This window comes from Sander vitreus, chromosome 21, assembly GCF_031162955.1.
Source record: "Sander vitreus isolate 19-12246 chromosome 21, sanVit1, whole genome shotgun sequence".
Taxonomy (NCBI): Eukaryota; Metazoa; Chordata; class Actinopteri; order Perciformes; family Percidae; genus Sander; species Sander vitreus.
Window position 1 is genome coordinate 22,575,643 of NC_135875.1, and position 15,646 is coordinate 22,591,288.

General features: G+C 41.0%; 1 protein-coding gene across 1 annotated transcript in view; it reads left to right on the forward strand.

Annotated features, from left to right (window-relative positions):
* LOC144536728 (uncharacterized) overlaps nucleotides 1-9,054 on the forward strand; it is a 58,875-nt gene extending 49,821 nt beyond the window's left edge. Inside the window, exons 42-48 of the mRNA XM_078279991.1 lie at nucleotides 2,109-2,193; nucleotides 4,655-4,769; nucleotides 6,706-6,837; nucleotides 6,932-7,171; nucleotides 7,735-7,876; nucleotides 8,018-8,174; nucleotides 8,256-9,054. Of these exons, the coding sequence (XP_078136117.1) occupies nucleotides 2,109-2,193; nucleotides 4,655-4,769; nucleotides 6,706-6,837; nucleotides 6,932-7,171; nucleotides 7,735-7,876; nucleotides 8,018-8,174; nucleotides 8,256-8,669 (1,285 nt within the window). The 3' untranslated portion in view covers nucleotides 8,670-9,054. The remainder of the gene's footprint in view (nucleotides 1-2,108; nucleotides 2,194-4,654; nucleotides 4,770-6,705; nucleotides 6,838-6,931; nucleotides 7,172-7,734; nucleotides 7,877-8,017; nucleotides 8,175-8,255) is intronic.
* The last annotated feature ends 6,592 nt before the right edge of the window (nucleotides 9,055-15,646 follow it).

The following is a 15,646-nucleotide window of genomic DNA, read 5'->3' on the forward strand; positions in this document are numbered from 1 at the left end:
GCAATATTTAAAATGCTTCATTCCATTCCGTAGAACGCTCTGTATCAAAGTTTTTTTTTTTTCCAAAGCTTCGTAAATCACTCTCTGATCACGTGCCTCCATGAGCCAATCAGAGTTGTTCCCTGCACCGCGCAGCTTAGTTTAGATGTAGACAGTCACAGAGGACCGAGGACAGAGTAACCTGAGGAAAATTCCACAACAGATAGCAGTCAGTCATAAGTCGTCACGAGGTTTAACATTTAACAGGTTTATGTATATATACACAGTAGGTATGTGTGGAAAGCGGACGCACAACAACTTAAATGGCATACTTCTTCATAGTATCCTTCAACAAAGGAGGAATGTAGGACAATATGGATATGAAAGCAGTTATAATTAGCCTATGTGACAATAAAATTTGTTTTGGTTAAAATCAACAAATAATCGTGATAATTAATTGTGATCAATATATTGATCAAAATAATCGTGATTATCATTTTGGCCATAATCTTGCAGCCCTATGATAACTACACCAGGCTGCTGAAGTAGAACCATACAGACTTCTACACATATGACTGCTTGGTTATAACTTGACTCAACCAGACATTTCTCTGTTTACGGATGGTTTTTGGATGGCATAGCACTGCGTTCCAATGTTTACATGGCATAAATTAGCCTGGCGGCTTGCAGGACTTTTCCTCTGCTCATCGCTTAACCAAGGTGAACTTTAGCCTGCATGCACGCTCTTTTCAACCTAACATTTTTTAATGAAACAGAGTAGCTAATATTGGTAGCGAGAGCAACGAGTTAGCCGACTCCAGAGTTGTGACTGCACCTTTCTCTCTGCACCACACCAATTTGTGTGTGTGATCTCTGTGAATCACAGAGATCCAAGGAGAAGAGAGAACCACGGCTGTAAATGACAGCAAAACGAAATAAAGACGCAAACAGCTGAAATTAAAACACTTTACAAACACAAAATTAAAGGCAGTTATTTTTAAGAATTATGTAATTCTACAGTTTCGGAAAGAAATAATTAAAAATGAATATCTGAATATTCGGGTTCAGTCCTAATACCTACATGTGTTGGTCAAACAACAAGAACATCATTCATCTTTTTTTAACCTCCATTAAATCAAGAAAAGTTCACGGAGAAGACACACCTTTTCCCACAATGCATTAACACATTCCTACCTGAGAACTCTGTTAAAGCAGTTGAGCAGTGCTTAAAAATGTATGTCAAAGGTAGTTGAATATGATTGTATATAAAGTAGACGTGAAACAAGTTTTAGCATCAATACCAAAACTCTGGTATCCTGTTGGCACTAGTATCGAAAGAATTTGGATGGATGCAATAGGGATGCTGATTCTAATCTGATATGACCGATATTTTGAAACTGACCTTATTAAGCGGATGGGATATCTGCCAGATGTGACTCACCCACATTAAATACTTTTATTTTGTATTCATAATTAAATTCTGTATATTTGCAGGTTGTTGTAACGTATTCATTAGCTGCTGACTTAGAGTCCCAGGTCTTATGTTACTTTGCATAAAATTTGTAATAACTTGTATCGTCAGATAGCCAGAGCTATTATTAAGGATTAGTTATCGGGAGAGACAAAGTTTTAATGGTACTTAGTCTTATCAGTCAACCAACCAATCAATCAATTTTTTATTGTCATGTGAAATCATATAAAAAACTATTTCAGTGAAATGTAATCTGTCAGTTTCTTCAATTATGCATTATAATACTCTCATAACTTATATGGTTTGGAGCTGCAAATAATAATCAATTAATTGATTAGTTAACTAAGTTTTATATTAAATTAAACTAATTATGAAATAAGTTGCCAACTGTTTTGATAATTGATTAATTGAAAAAAGTAATAAAAAAAAAAGTTACATTTGTTTTGATTCCAACTTCTTAAATGTGAATATTTTCTGGTTTCTTTACTCCTCTATGACAGTTAACTAAATAGATTTGAGTTGTGGACAAAGCAAGGGAAACCCTGATTGACAATTTTGATACTCCTGTATATATTATGTGTGCGTTTGAATCTGTATGTCCACACACCTTATCTTGCTATATCTTGTAATCCTGATTGTATGTATGCGTGTGTTTCAGGGAGCTGGTGAAACTGTTCTGCACAGAGAGCAGCCACAGAAAAGAGCTGATGCATTTCCTGAGCGGTCTGATAACCTCTCTCAATGTAAGTGATATATATATATCAACAACAACAAGTATTTGATACACTGCCGATTTTTGCAGGTTTTCCCACTTACAAAGCATGTAGAGGTCTGTAATTTTTATCATAGGTACACTTCAACTGTGAGAGACGGAATCTAAAACAAAAATCCAGAAAGTCACATTGTATGATTTTTAAATAATTAATTTGCATTTTATTGCATGACATAAGTATTTGATCACCTATAAACCAGTAAGAATTACGGCTCTCACAGACCTGTTTTTCTTTAAGCCCTCCTGTTCTCCACTCATTACCTGTATTAACTGCACCTGTTTGAACTTGTTACCTGTATAAAAGACACCTGTCCACACACTCAATCAAACAGACTCCAACCTCTCCACAATGGCCAAGACCAGAGAGCTGTGTAAGGACATCAGGGATAAAATTGTAGACCTGCACAAGGCTGGGATGGGCTACAGGACAATAGGCAAGCAGCTTGGTGAGAGGGCAACAACTGTTGGCGCAATTATTAGAAAATGGAAGAAGTTCAAGATGACAGTCAGTCTCACTCGGTCTGGGGCTCCATGCAAGATCTCACCTCGTGGGGCATCAATAATCATGAGTAAGGTGAGGGATCAGCCCAGAACTACACGGCAGGACCTGGTCAATGACCTGAAGAGAGCTGGGACCACAGTCTCAAAGAAAACCATTAGTAACCCACTACGCTGTCATGGATTAAAATCCTGCAGCGCACGCAAGGTCCCCCTGCTCAAGCCAGCGCATGTCCAGGCCCGTCTGAAGTTTGCCAATGACCATGTGGATGATCCAGAGGAGGAATGGGAGAAGGTCATGTGGTCTGATGAGACAAAAATAGAGCTTTTTGGTCTGAACTTCACTCGCCGTGTTTGGAGTAAGAAGAAGGATGAGTACAACCCCAAGAACACCATCCCAACCGTGAAGCATGGAGGTGGAAACATCATTCTTTGGGGATGCTTTTCTGCAAAGGGGACATGACGACTGCACCGTATTGAGGGGAGGATGGATGGGGCCATGTATCGTGAGATCTTGGCCAACAACCTCCTTCCCTTATCGAAGATGGGTCATGGCTGGGCCTTCCAGCATGACAACGACCCGACACACAGCCAGGGCAACTAAGGAGTGGCTCCGTAAGAAGCATCTCAAGGTCCTGGAGGGACCTAGCCAGTCTCCAGACCTGAACCAAATAGAAAATCTTTGGAGGGAGCTGAAAGTCCGTATTGCCCAATGACAGCCTGGAAACCTGAATGATCTGGAGAAGGTCTGTATGGAGGAGTGGGCCAAAATCAACTGCTGCAGTGTGTGCAAACCTGGTCAAGAAGTACAGGAAACGTATGATCTCTGTAATTGCAAACAAAGGATTCTGTACCAAATATTAAGTTCTGCTTTTCTGATGTATCAAATACTTATGTCATGCAATAAAATGCAAATTAATTACTTAAAAATCATACAATGTGATTTTCTGAATTTTTGTTTTAGATTCCGTCACTCACAGTTGAAGAGTACCTATGATAAAAATTACAGACATCTACATGCTTTGTAATTGGGAAAACCTGCAAAATCGTATCAAACCAATCGTTCTCCCCACTGTGTATATATATATAGTGAATATGGTCCCTTAAAACAATGATCACTACTTAGGTCTTTGCTCGGTTACAGTTTTTCATCCAATCATTGTCTTTTCTGTCAAACATACACACTTACTGCTACCACCCCAGAGCTGACTGTAGCTAGAACCTATAGGCTATTTACCTGTAGGGAATCACATTTATATAAAATGGCAACTTGCTCTCATCTCTGTAGAGCATTGCAGCAGCAGAGACTCTGCAAAGTCAGAGTTAAAAGGTTAACAAGGCTCACATCAGGCCTCAACTTTGATCCCTCTCTGTTGAATATCTTATTTTGTGCGGCTTTCTTTGTGCAGCAGCTTCTTTGAGACATGCAGCAGAACTGGGCTGCATTGTATAAATAATATTGAAATCTAAATCAGAAACAGTTTGATTAGGTTCTATGTCTGGATTTGACAAAGTAAATAAAATGGAATTTTTGACTGAAAAGCATACCCATTTAAAACACGGGAGTCCAATGCAGACAGGAGAGGCTAATACAGATCTGCTTCTCTAGATTCAAGGATGGGAACATCGGCCCTTACTCTGTTAGCATTAGAATCTGAAAAAAGAAACCCAAAATCTACACATCTCTGGTCTTCAGAAGTTCTTTTTGTAAATCCCGACTAGATCAGACTAGCATGTCAATCCTCAGTTTCTGTATGTAGTACTTAAATCCATTATCGAAATGTGATGTTTTATAGACTCAATAATAAAAGTTCACTATTCTCGGAAGGCATTAAGAATGTCTTTAATATAATATAAAACAAATGTATAATTCTACATCAATATTCGATATTACATATTGTCACCACAGTCATTAACTCTGTTTGTGTGTGCAGGACCAAAGATCTCTAAAGAGATTTTTAGGCAAGGAGGACATCAGAGAGCTGCCCAGTGAGGAGGAGCTGTGGGAGGTCCCAGAGCCCCCCAAACTAGAGATTAACCTAGAGAGAGGTAAGGAGGACACATACAAAAGAAGAAGCTAAAACTGTGGCTCACTAGAAAACCTGTTATCTTCTGGTGGTCTGGAATGTCTTTCTTTTAAATGACTCCAGCGAATCAAAGAAAATGAAGGAACATTGTGCTTGTACTGTAATTCATTGATTATCCTGCAATTGCCACTTTTCTGCAATAGTTACATAGTCTTACTTAAAGCCTTTTCCCACAAAACCAGTTAAAGGAAAGGTCAAGTGTTATTAGGATTGGGTACCGAAACCCGGTGCTTATAAGGCACCTAAACAACCAGTACCTACCGGACGGAATAGCAACGCAGAATTCGGTGCCTCATTTCAGTGGCACTGAAATAACTGCGCCGCTCTCTGATGTTCCAAAACGGACATTAACGGCAACAGAAGCATCGCTGCACATGACGCTAGTTAACGTTACACTTGGCAGCAGGTAACGTTAGCCTACCGTTAGCTAGCAGCTGGATTAAACGCAGTTAAAATGCTGGCAGCTGACGTTAAACTGTGTAAAGTGTGGCTGTATTTCACTGTAGAGGATTCCAACACCGGGACGTAACGGTCTGCTGCTGCTGTGTTACAACACAGACTGTGCGATCCTCGTGGTGCATTCAAAGTTACTGTAAAATACCCTTTTCCCATTTGGTGGTTGTTTTTGTCGTTTAACAGCAATTTACTGGTGAAATAAGTTGTTTTTATTACATTATTAATAATTCATTTTAATTGTTGGCAATTTTTGTGCTCTTCTTTTTATAAACTTTAAACTAAGTCCAGGCACCGTTAAGGCACCGGTACCGTTTTAAAAGTATCCTTTTAGCACCGGTATCAGAAAAAAACCAAACGATACCAAACCCTAGGTGATATTCTATATTTTCCTCTTATTAACAAATTGCATGAAGAAAATAACGTGTTTGTCCTTCTCTCTGCTTTGCGACCTCTCTACCCCGTCCGTTTGTTTCTTCTGAAGGCATACATCTTTAAAAGCCACTCTCAGTAATTTCCTAAAACAGCTGTAGCACTGTAGCGTCTGTGGTGCGCAAGAAAGGAAGGGGTACATATGTGGGATTGAGTTTAAGTGTGTGTGTGTGTGTGTGTGTGTGCGCAATACTTGTACAAACCATCTAAGAGACTACAGTGCCCAACTGTCTTAGGAAAGTGTTAAATAAAAAATTAAACTGTATTTGTGAGTTGTTAAAGATTCTTCAGTAGGAAGCAGAAATATCCATCAATATTAATAATTAACTATCAGGCTGTTATTGTTTTGATGGATTTGCACCATCTTCATTAACATGTCCTTGACTACTGTTGAAGTATACACAATGTTAGGAAAATAGACTGGAAAATGCACATCTGTAAATGTGTGAAAGAGTCACAGTTGATGCTGAGCATCAGCATGTAGCAGTGCTATAACTGGAGCATGAGATGAATTCCAACAACACTGCTGCTTTCTCTCAGTCTGTTAGTGATATCTTACATCTGCAGTTTCTCCAATTCTCTCTGTGACACTTGCTCCGATTCCCATTATCATTTTATAACATTCAAAGTGTTTTTTTCTTAGTCTCAGCCTTGCAGAAACCCTTCAACACTTTAAACACGCACGCACGCACACACACACACACACATATAGATAACTGGTGTGTTTCTCACATATGCTAATTCAAGTTTGTTCACTGTTGTGTGTGGTGACATAAAAGAGCAGCTGTTGCCAGGGCTCAAAGAGCGTGAGGAGCAGATCCCTCACTGCAGCAAAGAGCACACACACACACTCGCTTTCTCTCACACACATACAGGGATTAATATGATCAAAAGACGTTTTCATTACAGATCTGTTATGGCATAACAGCAGGAATCGTTTCTTCTTTGCAACTTGTATCCAATCTTTTCTTTTTCTGCTTTGGTTTTAACTCATTGAAAATGTTGTATGTCAGTGCTATCAAGGAGTTACTCCTCCATCAGCTCCCCAGAGGAGCCTTCTCGCTCCGCTCAAGAGGATGGGGAACAGACGCTGGTTTGCTGGCCTCCTCGAGCATCTATACTGAATACGGGAGCCAGTCGCACAGGTACATTGAGAAGAAAACGGTTGTTTCAGCATGGTAATTTCTTCACAATGGGAAACTACATTGTTCAATTTCCACAACTTTTATGTACCAACAGGTCAGGCAGATAGCGGTGTGGTAGAAGCAGTCATGAAGATGTGGCCACCTCCAGAAGACAGAGAACCAGAAACGGACGGCACTGCCAGAGGAAGCAGCCATGTCAGCCCCCAAAGCCCCAGCAGCAGCAGCTACGACGGAAACCAGCCACTCAGGAGCAGCAGCAGACCTACAGATCGGTCTGGCCTTCAGAGAGTCCTCAACTCTCCAGGCCAACCTAACCTCTCACCACGGCCTCCAGGTTACACATTCAACACACTTATGTCTTCTACTGCCCATGTTCATACTAGTTTAGAATTACTTGGAAAATCCTGTAATTATGGGGTCCAAGCAGCACAGCTCACTATTGGAGCCTTATTTTGTGCGTGGCGTAGGTGGATGCAGAAGCTCCATATATTGTACTGCTTTCTGGACCTTTGCCAATCACATGTCTGAGTGATAAACCCACAGAGAATTACCACCAACTATGCAGTTCCTCTCAGCTATCACTTTAACCTCTTTTGGCTAATTGTATTGGTTTTCTGGCCCACAAACTCATCAAGTGGCCAAAAAATAAATTACTGCATGTAAAGGTGATTTTGCTCCATAAATGTCACATATTAGAAAGTTTGTCACCCAGTATATATCACAGAACTGGTTAATGTAGAACTACTAGCTATTGCTTGTTGGATTTTGTGGTTAGTAATATATGAAGATGAAAGAAAGATGCTATAATCACACTAAACAAATCTGCACGTAGTGGCTTAATTCATACAGAAAATCCTTTGTTAACTTCTTCTGTATGTTCTTGTCTGTCACTGACAGAGTGCAATCAACAGAGTGAGACCACAAAGTCTGACAGAGGTGAGAATGGAGAGGGAATCCTCACAGCCTTCACACCAACACTGAGTCCTCCAGATGCACATCCTGCTGAAACAGCCAGCGACCAACCTGCTCCAAACTGCCTGTAGGCTTCTTCTCCTCACCCAGAACAATCTGAAACATTTATGTAGAACACTAATGTTGACTTTTACTGTTGCTCAATACATAATCCCAAATCCCACTACCTTCTTTTCCTCTCTAAACTGATCCTTTGTCTCTCTATCAGCGTCATCCCTGAGGCTGTGGTGCTTCCCAGTATGTTTCAGGGGGCTGCAGAGACTCAGCGTCCTCCCCTGAGCTTGCACTTCCCTCTCTGGAACAAAGACCAGCCTCCACAAGCCACTCTGGAGGACATGGAGCTCACCTGCCAGAGACCTACCACCGTCAGTACATTCGCTACATGTGATGGTTTGTCAGAGGTTGAGTGTTGGCAGGATTTTCTAAATTGTACTATGCTTGCATAGGTGGTGTTCTCAGATGACCAGATGGACATGTCAGCGATCGGTGAGTGGGGGGAGCAGCTGGTCAACACTTTCCTGTGCCACTGGAGAGACAGTGGCTACCCTGGACGACCCACAGACATCCTGTGGTGCAACCAGAGCGGAGAGAGCGGCCAGCCCTACGACTTTAAGCTCACTTTTGGACCTGCAGGAGGGCAAACGGTGGTGTACGTGGAAGTGAAGTCAACTATAAAGAAAGAGAAGTCATTCATCCAACTCTCTGCCAACGAGCTGGACATTGCACTGAAAGAGAAGGAGCGCTATCACCTATTCAGAGTGTACAGCGCAGGAGATGCCCAGAACGTCCGCCTGTGTCGCATTAAGAATCTTGCGCAGCATCTCCACACCAAAAACCTGGCACTTTATCTGTTTGTATAAGTCCTTTGTAAGTTTGTGGAGATTTTTGCACTGTAGTAACTCACACCACAATGACAGGCCAACATGTGTATTCTAAAAGCATCTCATGCCTTTTTAAGTACAGTATATCTACACTGATTTTAGTTGTTTTTAATGTGCCTATGATACTAGAGTGTATGTTTTTTGAGTTATTTTGCCTGCTAATGAGAAGAAAAAAAATGCACATTCCTTTTCCATTTTCCTGTCGAACATAATTTTATAGCTACACACAGCTGTGTTTTCTGGTATGTGTACAATTTTAATGGTTTTTAGTGGTCAGTGGACAAATTTAATGTTTTTATTTTTTTATTGCCCCTACCTCACCTTTTCTCTAGCATTCCTTTGGAATAAAATACTTTTTCTGTCAGCTGAATGACTCTGAATGAGTTTGACTCATGGTACTGACACAGCCTGTTTTTATTCATTAAATAAGCTTACAGACCATTCTAGGCATTATTAGTAATGAGGGCTTCTGTCACCTTAATCTCGCTGACTGATGAAGTGATTATAGCTGAGGGTTAAGTTAAATAATATGGAAGCAGAGCTGACTGGACAGGTCCCCCACCGGCTCCTATCCCTGGTAATTACACTGTCACAGTGAACAAGCTGTAGTGCAGAGTAGACACACATCTATATAATGCTCACATAGCAACTCTTCTTTAACCACTTGCAAGGCTGCATTGATACAATTATGACCTTTCCAGGAAAAGTCCATCTGACATCCTGTCCAGGTCAGGAACAACAGAAACCGACCAAATCTGAAATTAGGAAAAAATACGGACTCTGTGGAGTGGTAACAATGCAGAGAAAGTAATCCCATCATCATACTGTGTTAAAAAAAAACTGAAATTTCCTTCTTATTTTTCTGGCCTCCAGTGGTAAGTGAACCACACTGTTGGAGCCACAGTCTATGTACTTGCTGTAGAACGGTAATCCTTGCAAAACAGACACTTATTACCCATGTGATGAGTGTTGGTGGAGAGATCAGAAACAGCCTCTGGGGACAGCACCTCCCTATTTTCATCCTGTGATGTCTTGCTAACCAGAGGGCTGTTTTCTACAAAGAATCAGTCAAGGGTAATGTGCCACTGAGAGACAAAATAGTACTAAATAAGCCAATTGCAGCATATTTCTGATCAGGACAAAGGTTATTAAGTGTAAAGCTCATGAAAAGCAGAGCAGTATCCTACATAGGACTAGTAAAATATAATGTCTCAATAGAGAAAATGAACAAAGGTATCACTGTTAACTTGCTGCAGTGTTGTGGACCACAGAGTTGAATATTGTACCAATGTTTTGTTAGAGATACCGAGCCACAGTCATGAGACAGACGACTACCAGATAATATTTGTTTTTTCACCCAAAAAAAACCAAACTATATAAGTTATGGGACTCCTCTTGCACTGAATAGATGCTTCTTCTGTACTGGATTCATGAGGCATTCGGGTACTGCTTGTAAACTCCAGCTTCAGAGCTCTGAAGTCATAAGAGTCAAGAAGTGATTTTGCATTGAAACCAAAATGAATGCACCAGATTTAGATTTTTAACAAAACTTTGTTTTTATCTAACCTTTATTTCAGCAGGCAACTAGCATTGAGGTTGGAAACTTTTTTTTTTTAAAGATAATGTGTTGGACATTTTAGGCCTTTATTTGTATAGGACAGCTGAAGACATGAAAGGGGAGAGAGGGGGAATGACATGCAGCAAAGGGCGACAGGTCGGAGTCGAACCTGCGTCCACTGCATCGAGGAGTAAACCTCTATGGGCGCAGATGTAAGCTATCACTAACACAGACTGAGAGAAAGCAGCAGTGTTGTTGGAATTCATCTCATGCTCGAGTTATAGCACTGCTACATGCTGATGCTCAGCATCAAACTGTGACTCTTTCACACATTTACAGATGTGCGTTTTCCTAACATTGTGTATACTTCAACAATAGTCAAGGACATGTTAATGAAGATGGTGCAAATCCATCAAAACAATAACAGCCTGATAGTTAATTATTAATATTGATGGGTATTTCTGCTTCCTACTGAAGAATCTTTAACAACTCACAAATACAGTTTAATTTTTTATTTAACACTTTCCTAAGACAGTTGGGCACTGTAGTCTTTTAGATGCGCCTGCTTTACCAGGTGAGCTAACAAGGCAAGACAACATAAAAACCTGCAAACAAAACAATGCAAAGTCAGATGATAGGTAAAATAGATAGTAATAAAACATTTTTAAAAAGACTAAAAGCATGCTTAGAACAGGCTCAATTAATAATGGAGTCATTTACCATGGAAGTTTGCAATTGTCTTGAATTCTGCCAGAGAAGTCTTTCACCGGTCTAAATTCATTTCACTGACTTTCATATGTTGTTTAAAATCAGTTAAAGTGATTAATCAAGCCAAATACTATTGAGGCAACAACTTCTATTGTCTTCCTCTGAACTGTAACAATGTCCACAATATCTATTGGCTTCTTCCTTAGAAAAGAACATTGTGTTAAGTGAGCTTAGATTCCAAAATGTTAAAGGTGAACGGTAGATTATGAAGTACATCTTTTCTACAGCTATACAAAAGAAACTGTCCTTTCCCAAAAACGCTCCCATAGGTTGTTGATAAAGCAGATGACTCACCTTAACGTTAATAGTGACGCCACCCTCTATTGGCCGTAGTAATCTTTGTGGTTGCAAAGCAGAAAGTAATATGACAAAGTATAAGAGTGCCAAGTTAAAAGTGAACAGCAATTATTTTATTTTTTTACTTTATGGAACAAACGCAGGTACTTCACGTTCAGTGTAACGTGTGTCACTGGAAGTGAAGTAATGTCTGATTGTAACCGGGGGTTCAATAAGGCTACAGTAGAGAAGCAATGGTATGATACAAATAAAAAAACATTCCTTTCCTTTCATGGCCCAAAATTGTTTGTAGTTTAAGTAGTTAACTACACAAAAATGGCAATTTAACTACATAAAGCACTATACAAATACGAATGTAGTAGAACTACAAGCAAGCTACTGTAAAATGTAGATACACTAGTTTAATTAGGCCTACATGTAAGCCTAGTTGGGAAGTAGTGAACTGAAATTCATTTGAAATCTGGTGAACTTTGTCCCCATAAATCTAGTCACAGACTGACTATTACAAAGTTTTGGTTGATAATAGCAGGAAATGAAGACCTATGGACCTTTTTCACAGCAGACATTTTGTCATAGCGGGAAAAGCACAGATGAAATTGATATACCAGGGCCACTCCAAAGTAGAATGCTGCAATCATTAATGGTTTTGAATACACCTGTGTTTTTCCTACTATGACATGTCAACATGTCTGCCGTGAAAAAGGTCTATAGTAGTGTAGCATTTAATGAACTGAAACCCCTGCATCTCTTGAATATTTCCAGCTGCCCCTGAATGCAGCATAGTCTGTACGGAGACAGCGAGCAACGGCGGCTACCGGCGGAGCAGCGCTGCAATTGGCCAGAGCGGAGAAGGGGGAGGGCTTTTCTCCCTTCTCCTCGCCTCCTCTGCCGCTTCCCCTCTCCTCTCCTCCCATCCTAGAGGACAGAGCGATGCGGAGACAATAGGACGCAGAGCCGGAGGAGTCTGCAGGATGCTCGGCGCCACATCCACCGTCACAAGCCTGCACGGAGGCTTTTCACAGGAGATCGGGCGTTTCTCCCAACTCACCTGGCCTTAGTATGCTCTCAGACCATCCCGTGTGTTCACCAGCAGCTTGGACTGACAGTGCGGACTCCACAGCCTCCATATGGGAACCAATTGAAGGGTGAGTAGCGAAATAAACCCGGATTTACGCTTTATCTATCCTCACCTGCACCTTGACTACCCGCATCTGACATACTAAATTATACAGCAATTAGCCTACAAAAATAACAATAACTGCATTACACTGTATTTTCTTGTATTCATGATCGATTAGGCCTATTCTGTGCAGCAGCATACAGAAAACATTGCCGTACTCCTTAAAGGTGGTTATTGATCACAACACAATCTCTTTCACCGCTCCCTCAACCACCACCCCCACCATACATCCTCTGTTATGGTATCTGCAGCAGTTCGTGTGTGTGTGTGTGTGTGTGTGTGTGTGTGTGTGTGTGTGTGTGTGTGTGTGTGTGTGTGAGCAGTGACAGTGATTTTCCTCAGTCAGTGTAGTCGGAGGACACACTGCAGGGGGGAACCAACGTGACATAGCCATTTAAATAGACAAAATGCTGGAAGCTGAAAATAATAGGAGACCGTAATGTTTACATTCTGACTGCCTTCGTCCACATGCTGATTTCAGTGCATGCTGGGCCAAAGGAATTGAGGGTTGTGGCAGTGTTTGCACCTATTATGTTGCATTATTGCCACCCAGAAAACTTGCTACTGAATGAAATTCTCAATTAATGTAGGAGTAAACCTTGCAATTACCTTGTGTGAATTCCTTATTTAGTGTAATATACTATTTCTTTATGTATTCTTAGCCATGTGTGTGTGTGTGTGTGTGTGTGTGTGTGTGTGTGTGTGTGTGTGTGTGAGCCCAAGACACAGCTGATCAAAGTGGGTTTAAGCTTCTTGATGGCACGTTAAAGCAGACACACACACACATGGGAAATACACTCCAGCATGATGAGTGACAGATCACAATGTAGGTCACAGAGAAAGAGTTTTACATTTTGTTACCTTTGTTCACCTTCTTGCCCCGACGTAGATGAGAAGATCAACGTCACTCTCATATCTTTACGCTACATATGAAGTGAGAGCCAGGGGGCGATTAGCTTAGCTAAGCACGAAGACTAAAAGCGAGGGGAAAAGCTAACCTGGTGGTGTCAAAAGTGAAAAAAATCCACCACCTAACACCTCTAAATCTCACTAATTTACATTGTGGATCTTGTTTATTTACTCCGTGCACAACCTGAAATGTAAAAACGCTAATCTACAGCTTTACAGGGAGATATGTGCAAGAACTATTTCTTGGCCGCATTTATGCAATGTTTTCACTGTCTGGTGTGGCTCTGCTCTGTTTGACTTGACTCACTTTTTTAGTTCCAGTACATTTCTCTTTTCTTTTTCCACTGCAGATTTTTTTTAAATCTGGGTCTGTGGCTAGTACTGGCTACTATAAAAATCTTGGGTTTTTAGAGGATGTCCTGGGTCGCGCTGTTAATGATTTCTCTGACAAATCAGTGGTCTGCAGTGTTTTAACTCCACCTTTCAGTATCGGCTCAGCTCGCTTGGAACCTCAACTGTAAGGTACAAAAAAAAGACCAGGTACTATCCACAACTTTTGCTAATGGAAACACGAAAATAAATGTTCCACCGTGTAACGAACTAAACAGAACTTAACTGGGCTGGACTGCTTGGTGGAAATGCGACTATAGTGAAGTTTTGGGGTCTCTGCTGCTTGTTGCCTCATGCTAAAGACAAGAGTTCAAGAAGTAAAATTTAAAGGTGCTGGTAGATAGACTTTGACCTCATTTCCACTGCATGGAAACAGCATGGCTTGACTCAATTCAACTCCTCTCGAACCGTGCTTTATTGGTTTTCCATTGGCAAAAGTTGTAGATACTGTAGTACCTGATACCTGGTACTTTTGTTTTAACACCTTGGTCAAGGTTCCCAGGGAGCTAAGCCTAATTGGTCAGAGAGAACGGTCACTAGCGCAACACGGGACATAATGCATCAACACCATTTTTAAACGGTGGCTGGAAGGTTGGCAGTTTGATCCCTGCCCCTGCAGTCCTACGTCAAAGTGGCCTTGGGCAAGACCCTGAATTGCTCCCGATGCCGCATAATCCGAGTGTATGTGAGTGTGAATGTTTATCTGATGAGCAGGTGGCACCTTGTATGGCAGCCTCGGCCACAGTGTATGTAAGAATGTGTGTGAATGACATTGACACAGACATTCCTCTGTTTGGTTGCTGATAAATGATCCAGCGATCCAGTGTCACATTGAAGATGATGTCACTGCCATTTCACAGTCTTTCTGCTAAGCTAACTGTCTGCTACCACTAGCTTTATATTTTCTGTACATTCATGAGAGTGGTATCAACCTTCTCATCTAACATCGGCACAAATGCTGAAAAGTTTGTTTCCCAAAATGTAGAACTATTCCTTACACACACATCTTTTATAAGCAGGTTAATGCCCTTCGAGGTGTCAGTAATCCGGTAATTAATTCACTCTGGCGGAGGCAACTATCCGACGCTCCGTTGTCCATTAATTCCTGATAATGGACACCTTCCTATATTTCTCATATTGCGACTTGATATAATCTTTTGTTAGACCCTTCCTGGCGAGTAAACACCCAGGTCTTTCATACTCCATGCCTTTAGTTTGTAACGCAGGTTTTCCGTTACAAATTTGTAGTTTCCAAGTCCATGATGAGATAACTCTGATGACATCATCATGACATCATAAGGTGTGATTTTCCAGAGCCACAGAAGACGATATGCTGTGTCATGTATAAAATCGGTGGAGTGCAACTTTAAAGCCAGAATGTGGGATTGTCAACTTGTTAATGAGAAAGGTTTGAATGTAGTTTTAGGCCGTAAAAGAGTTCTAATTACAATAAGGTCAGAGGTCACGGATCAGTTACAGAAAGAGGAGTTCTGAATCATTATTTTTCTAACCTTTAGACAAAGCTGTAAATGAGGTCAAAAATCTACACCGGGAATGTCAGTAGGCTAGGTGTTGGCTAGTGGTGCAGGGATATTGGATCTCACACACACACACACACACACACACACACACACACACACACACAAACACACACACAAACACACACACAAACACACACACACACACACACACACACACACACACACTTGCTGGTACTTTGCTACTCAACGGTCCTCGTCATTGTGTGCCGCTCTGCCTCTCTCTCCTTTCTCATTATTTTCTCTCCAATACACCACTCCCTGTCAATGCCTTGTAACACACAAACACGTTGATAATGTGTGTGCAGCAGTCAGT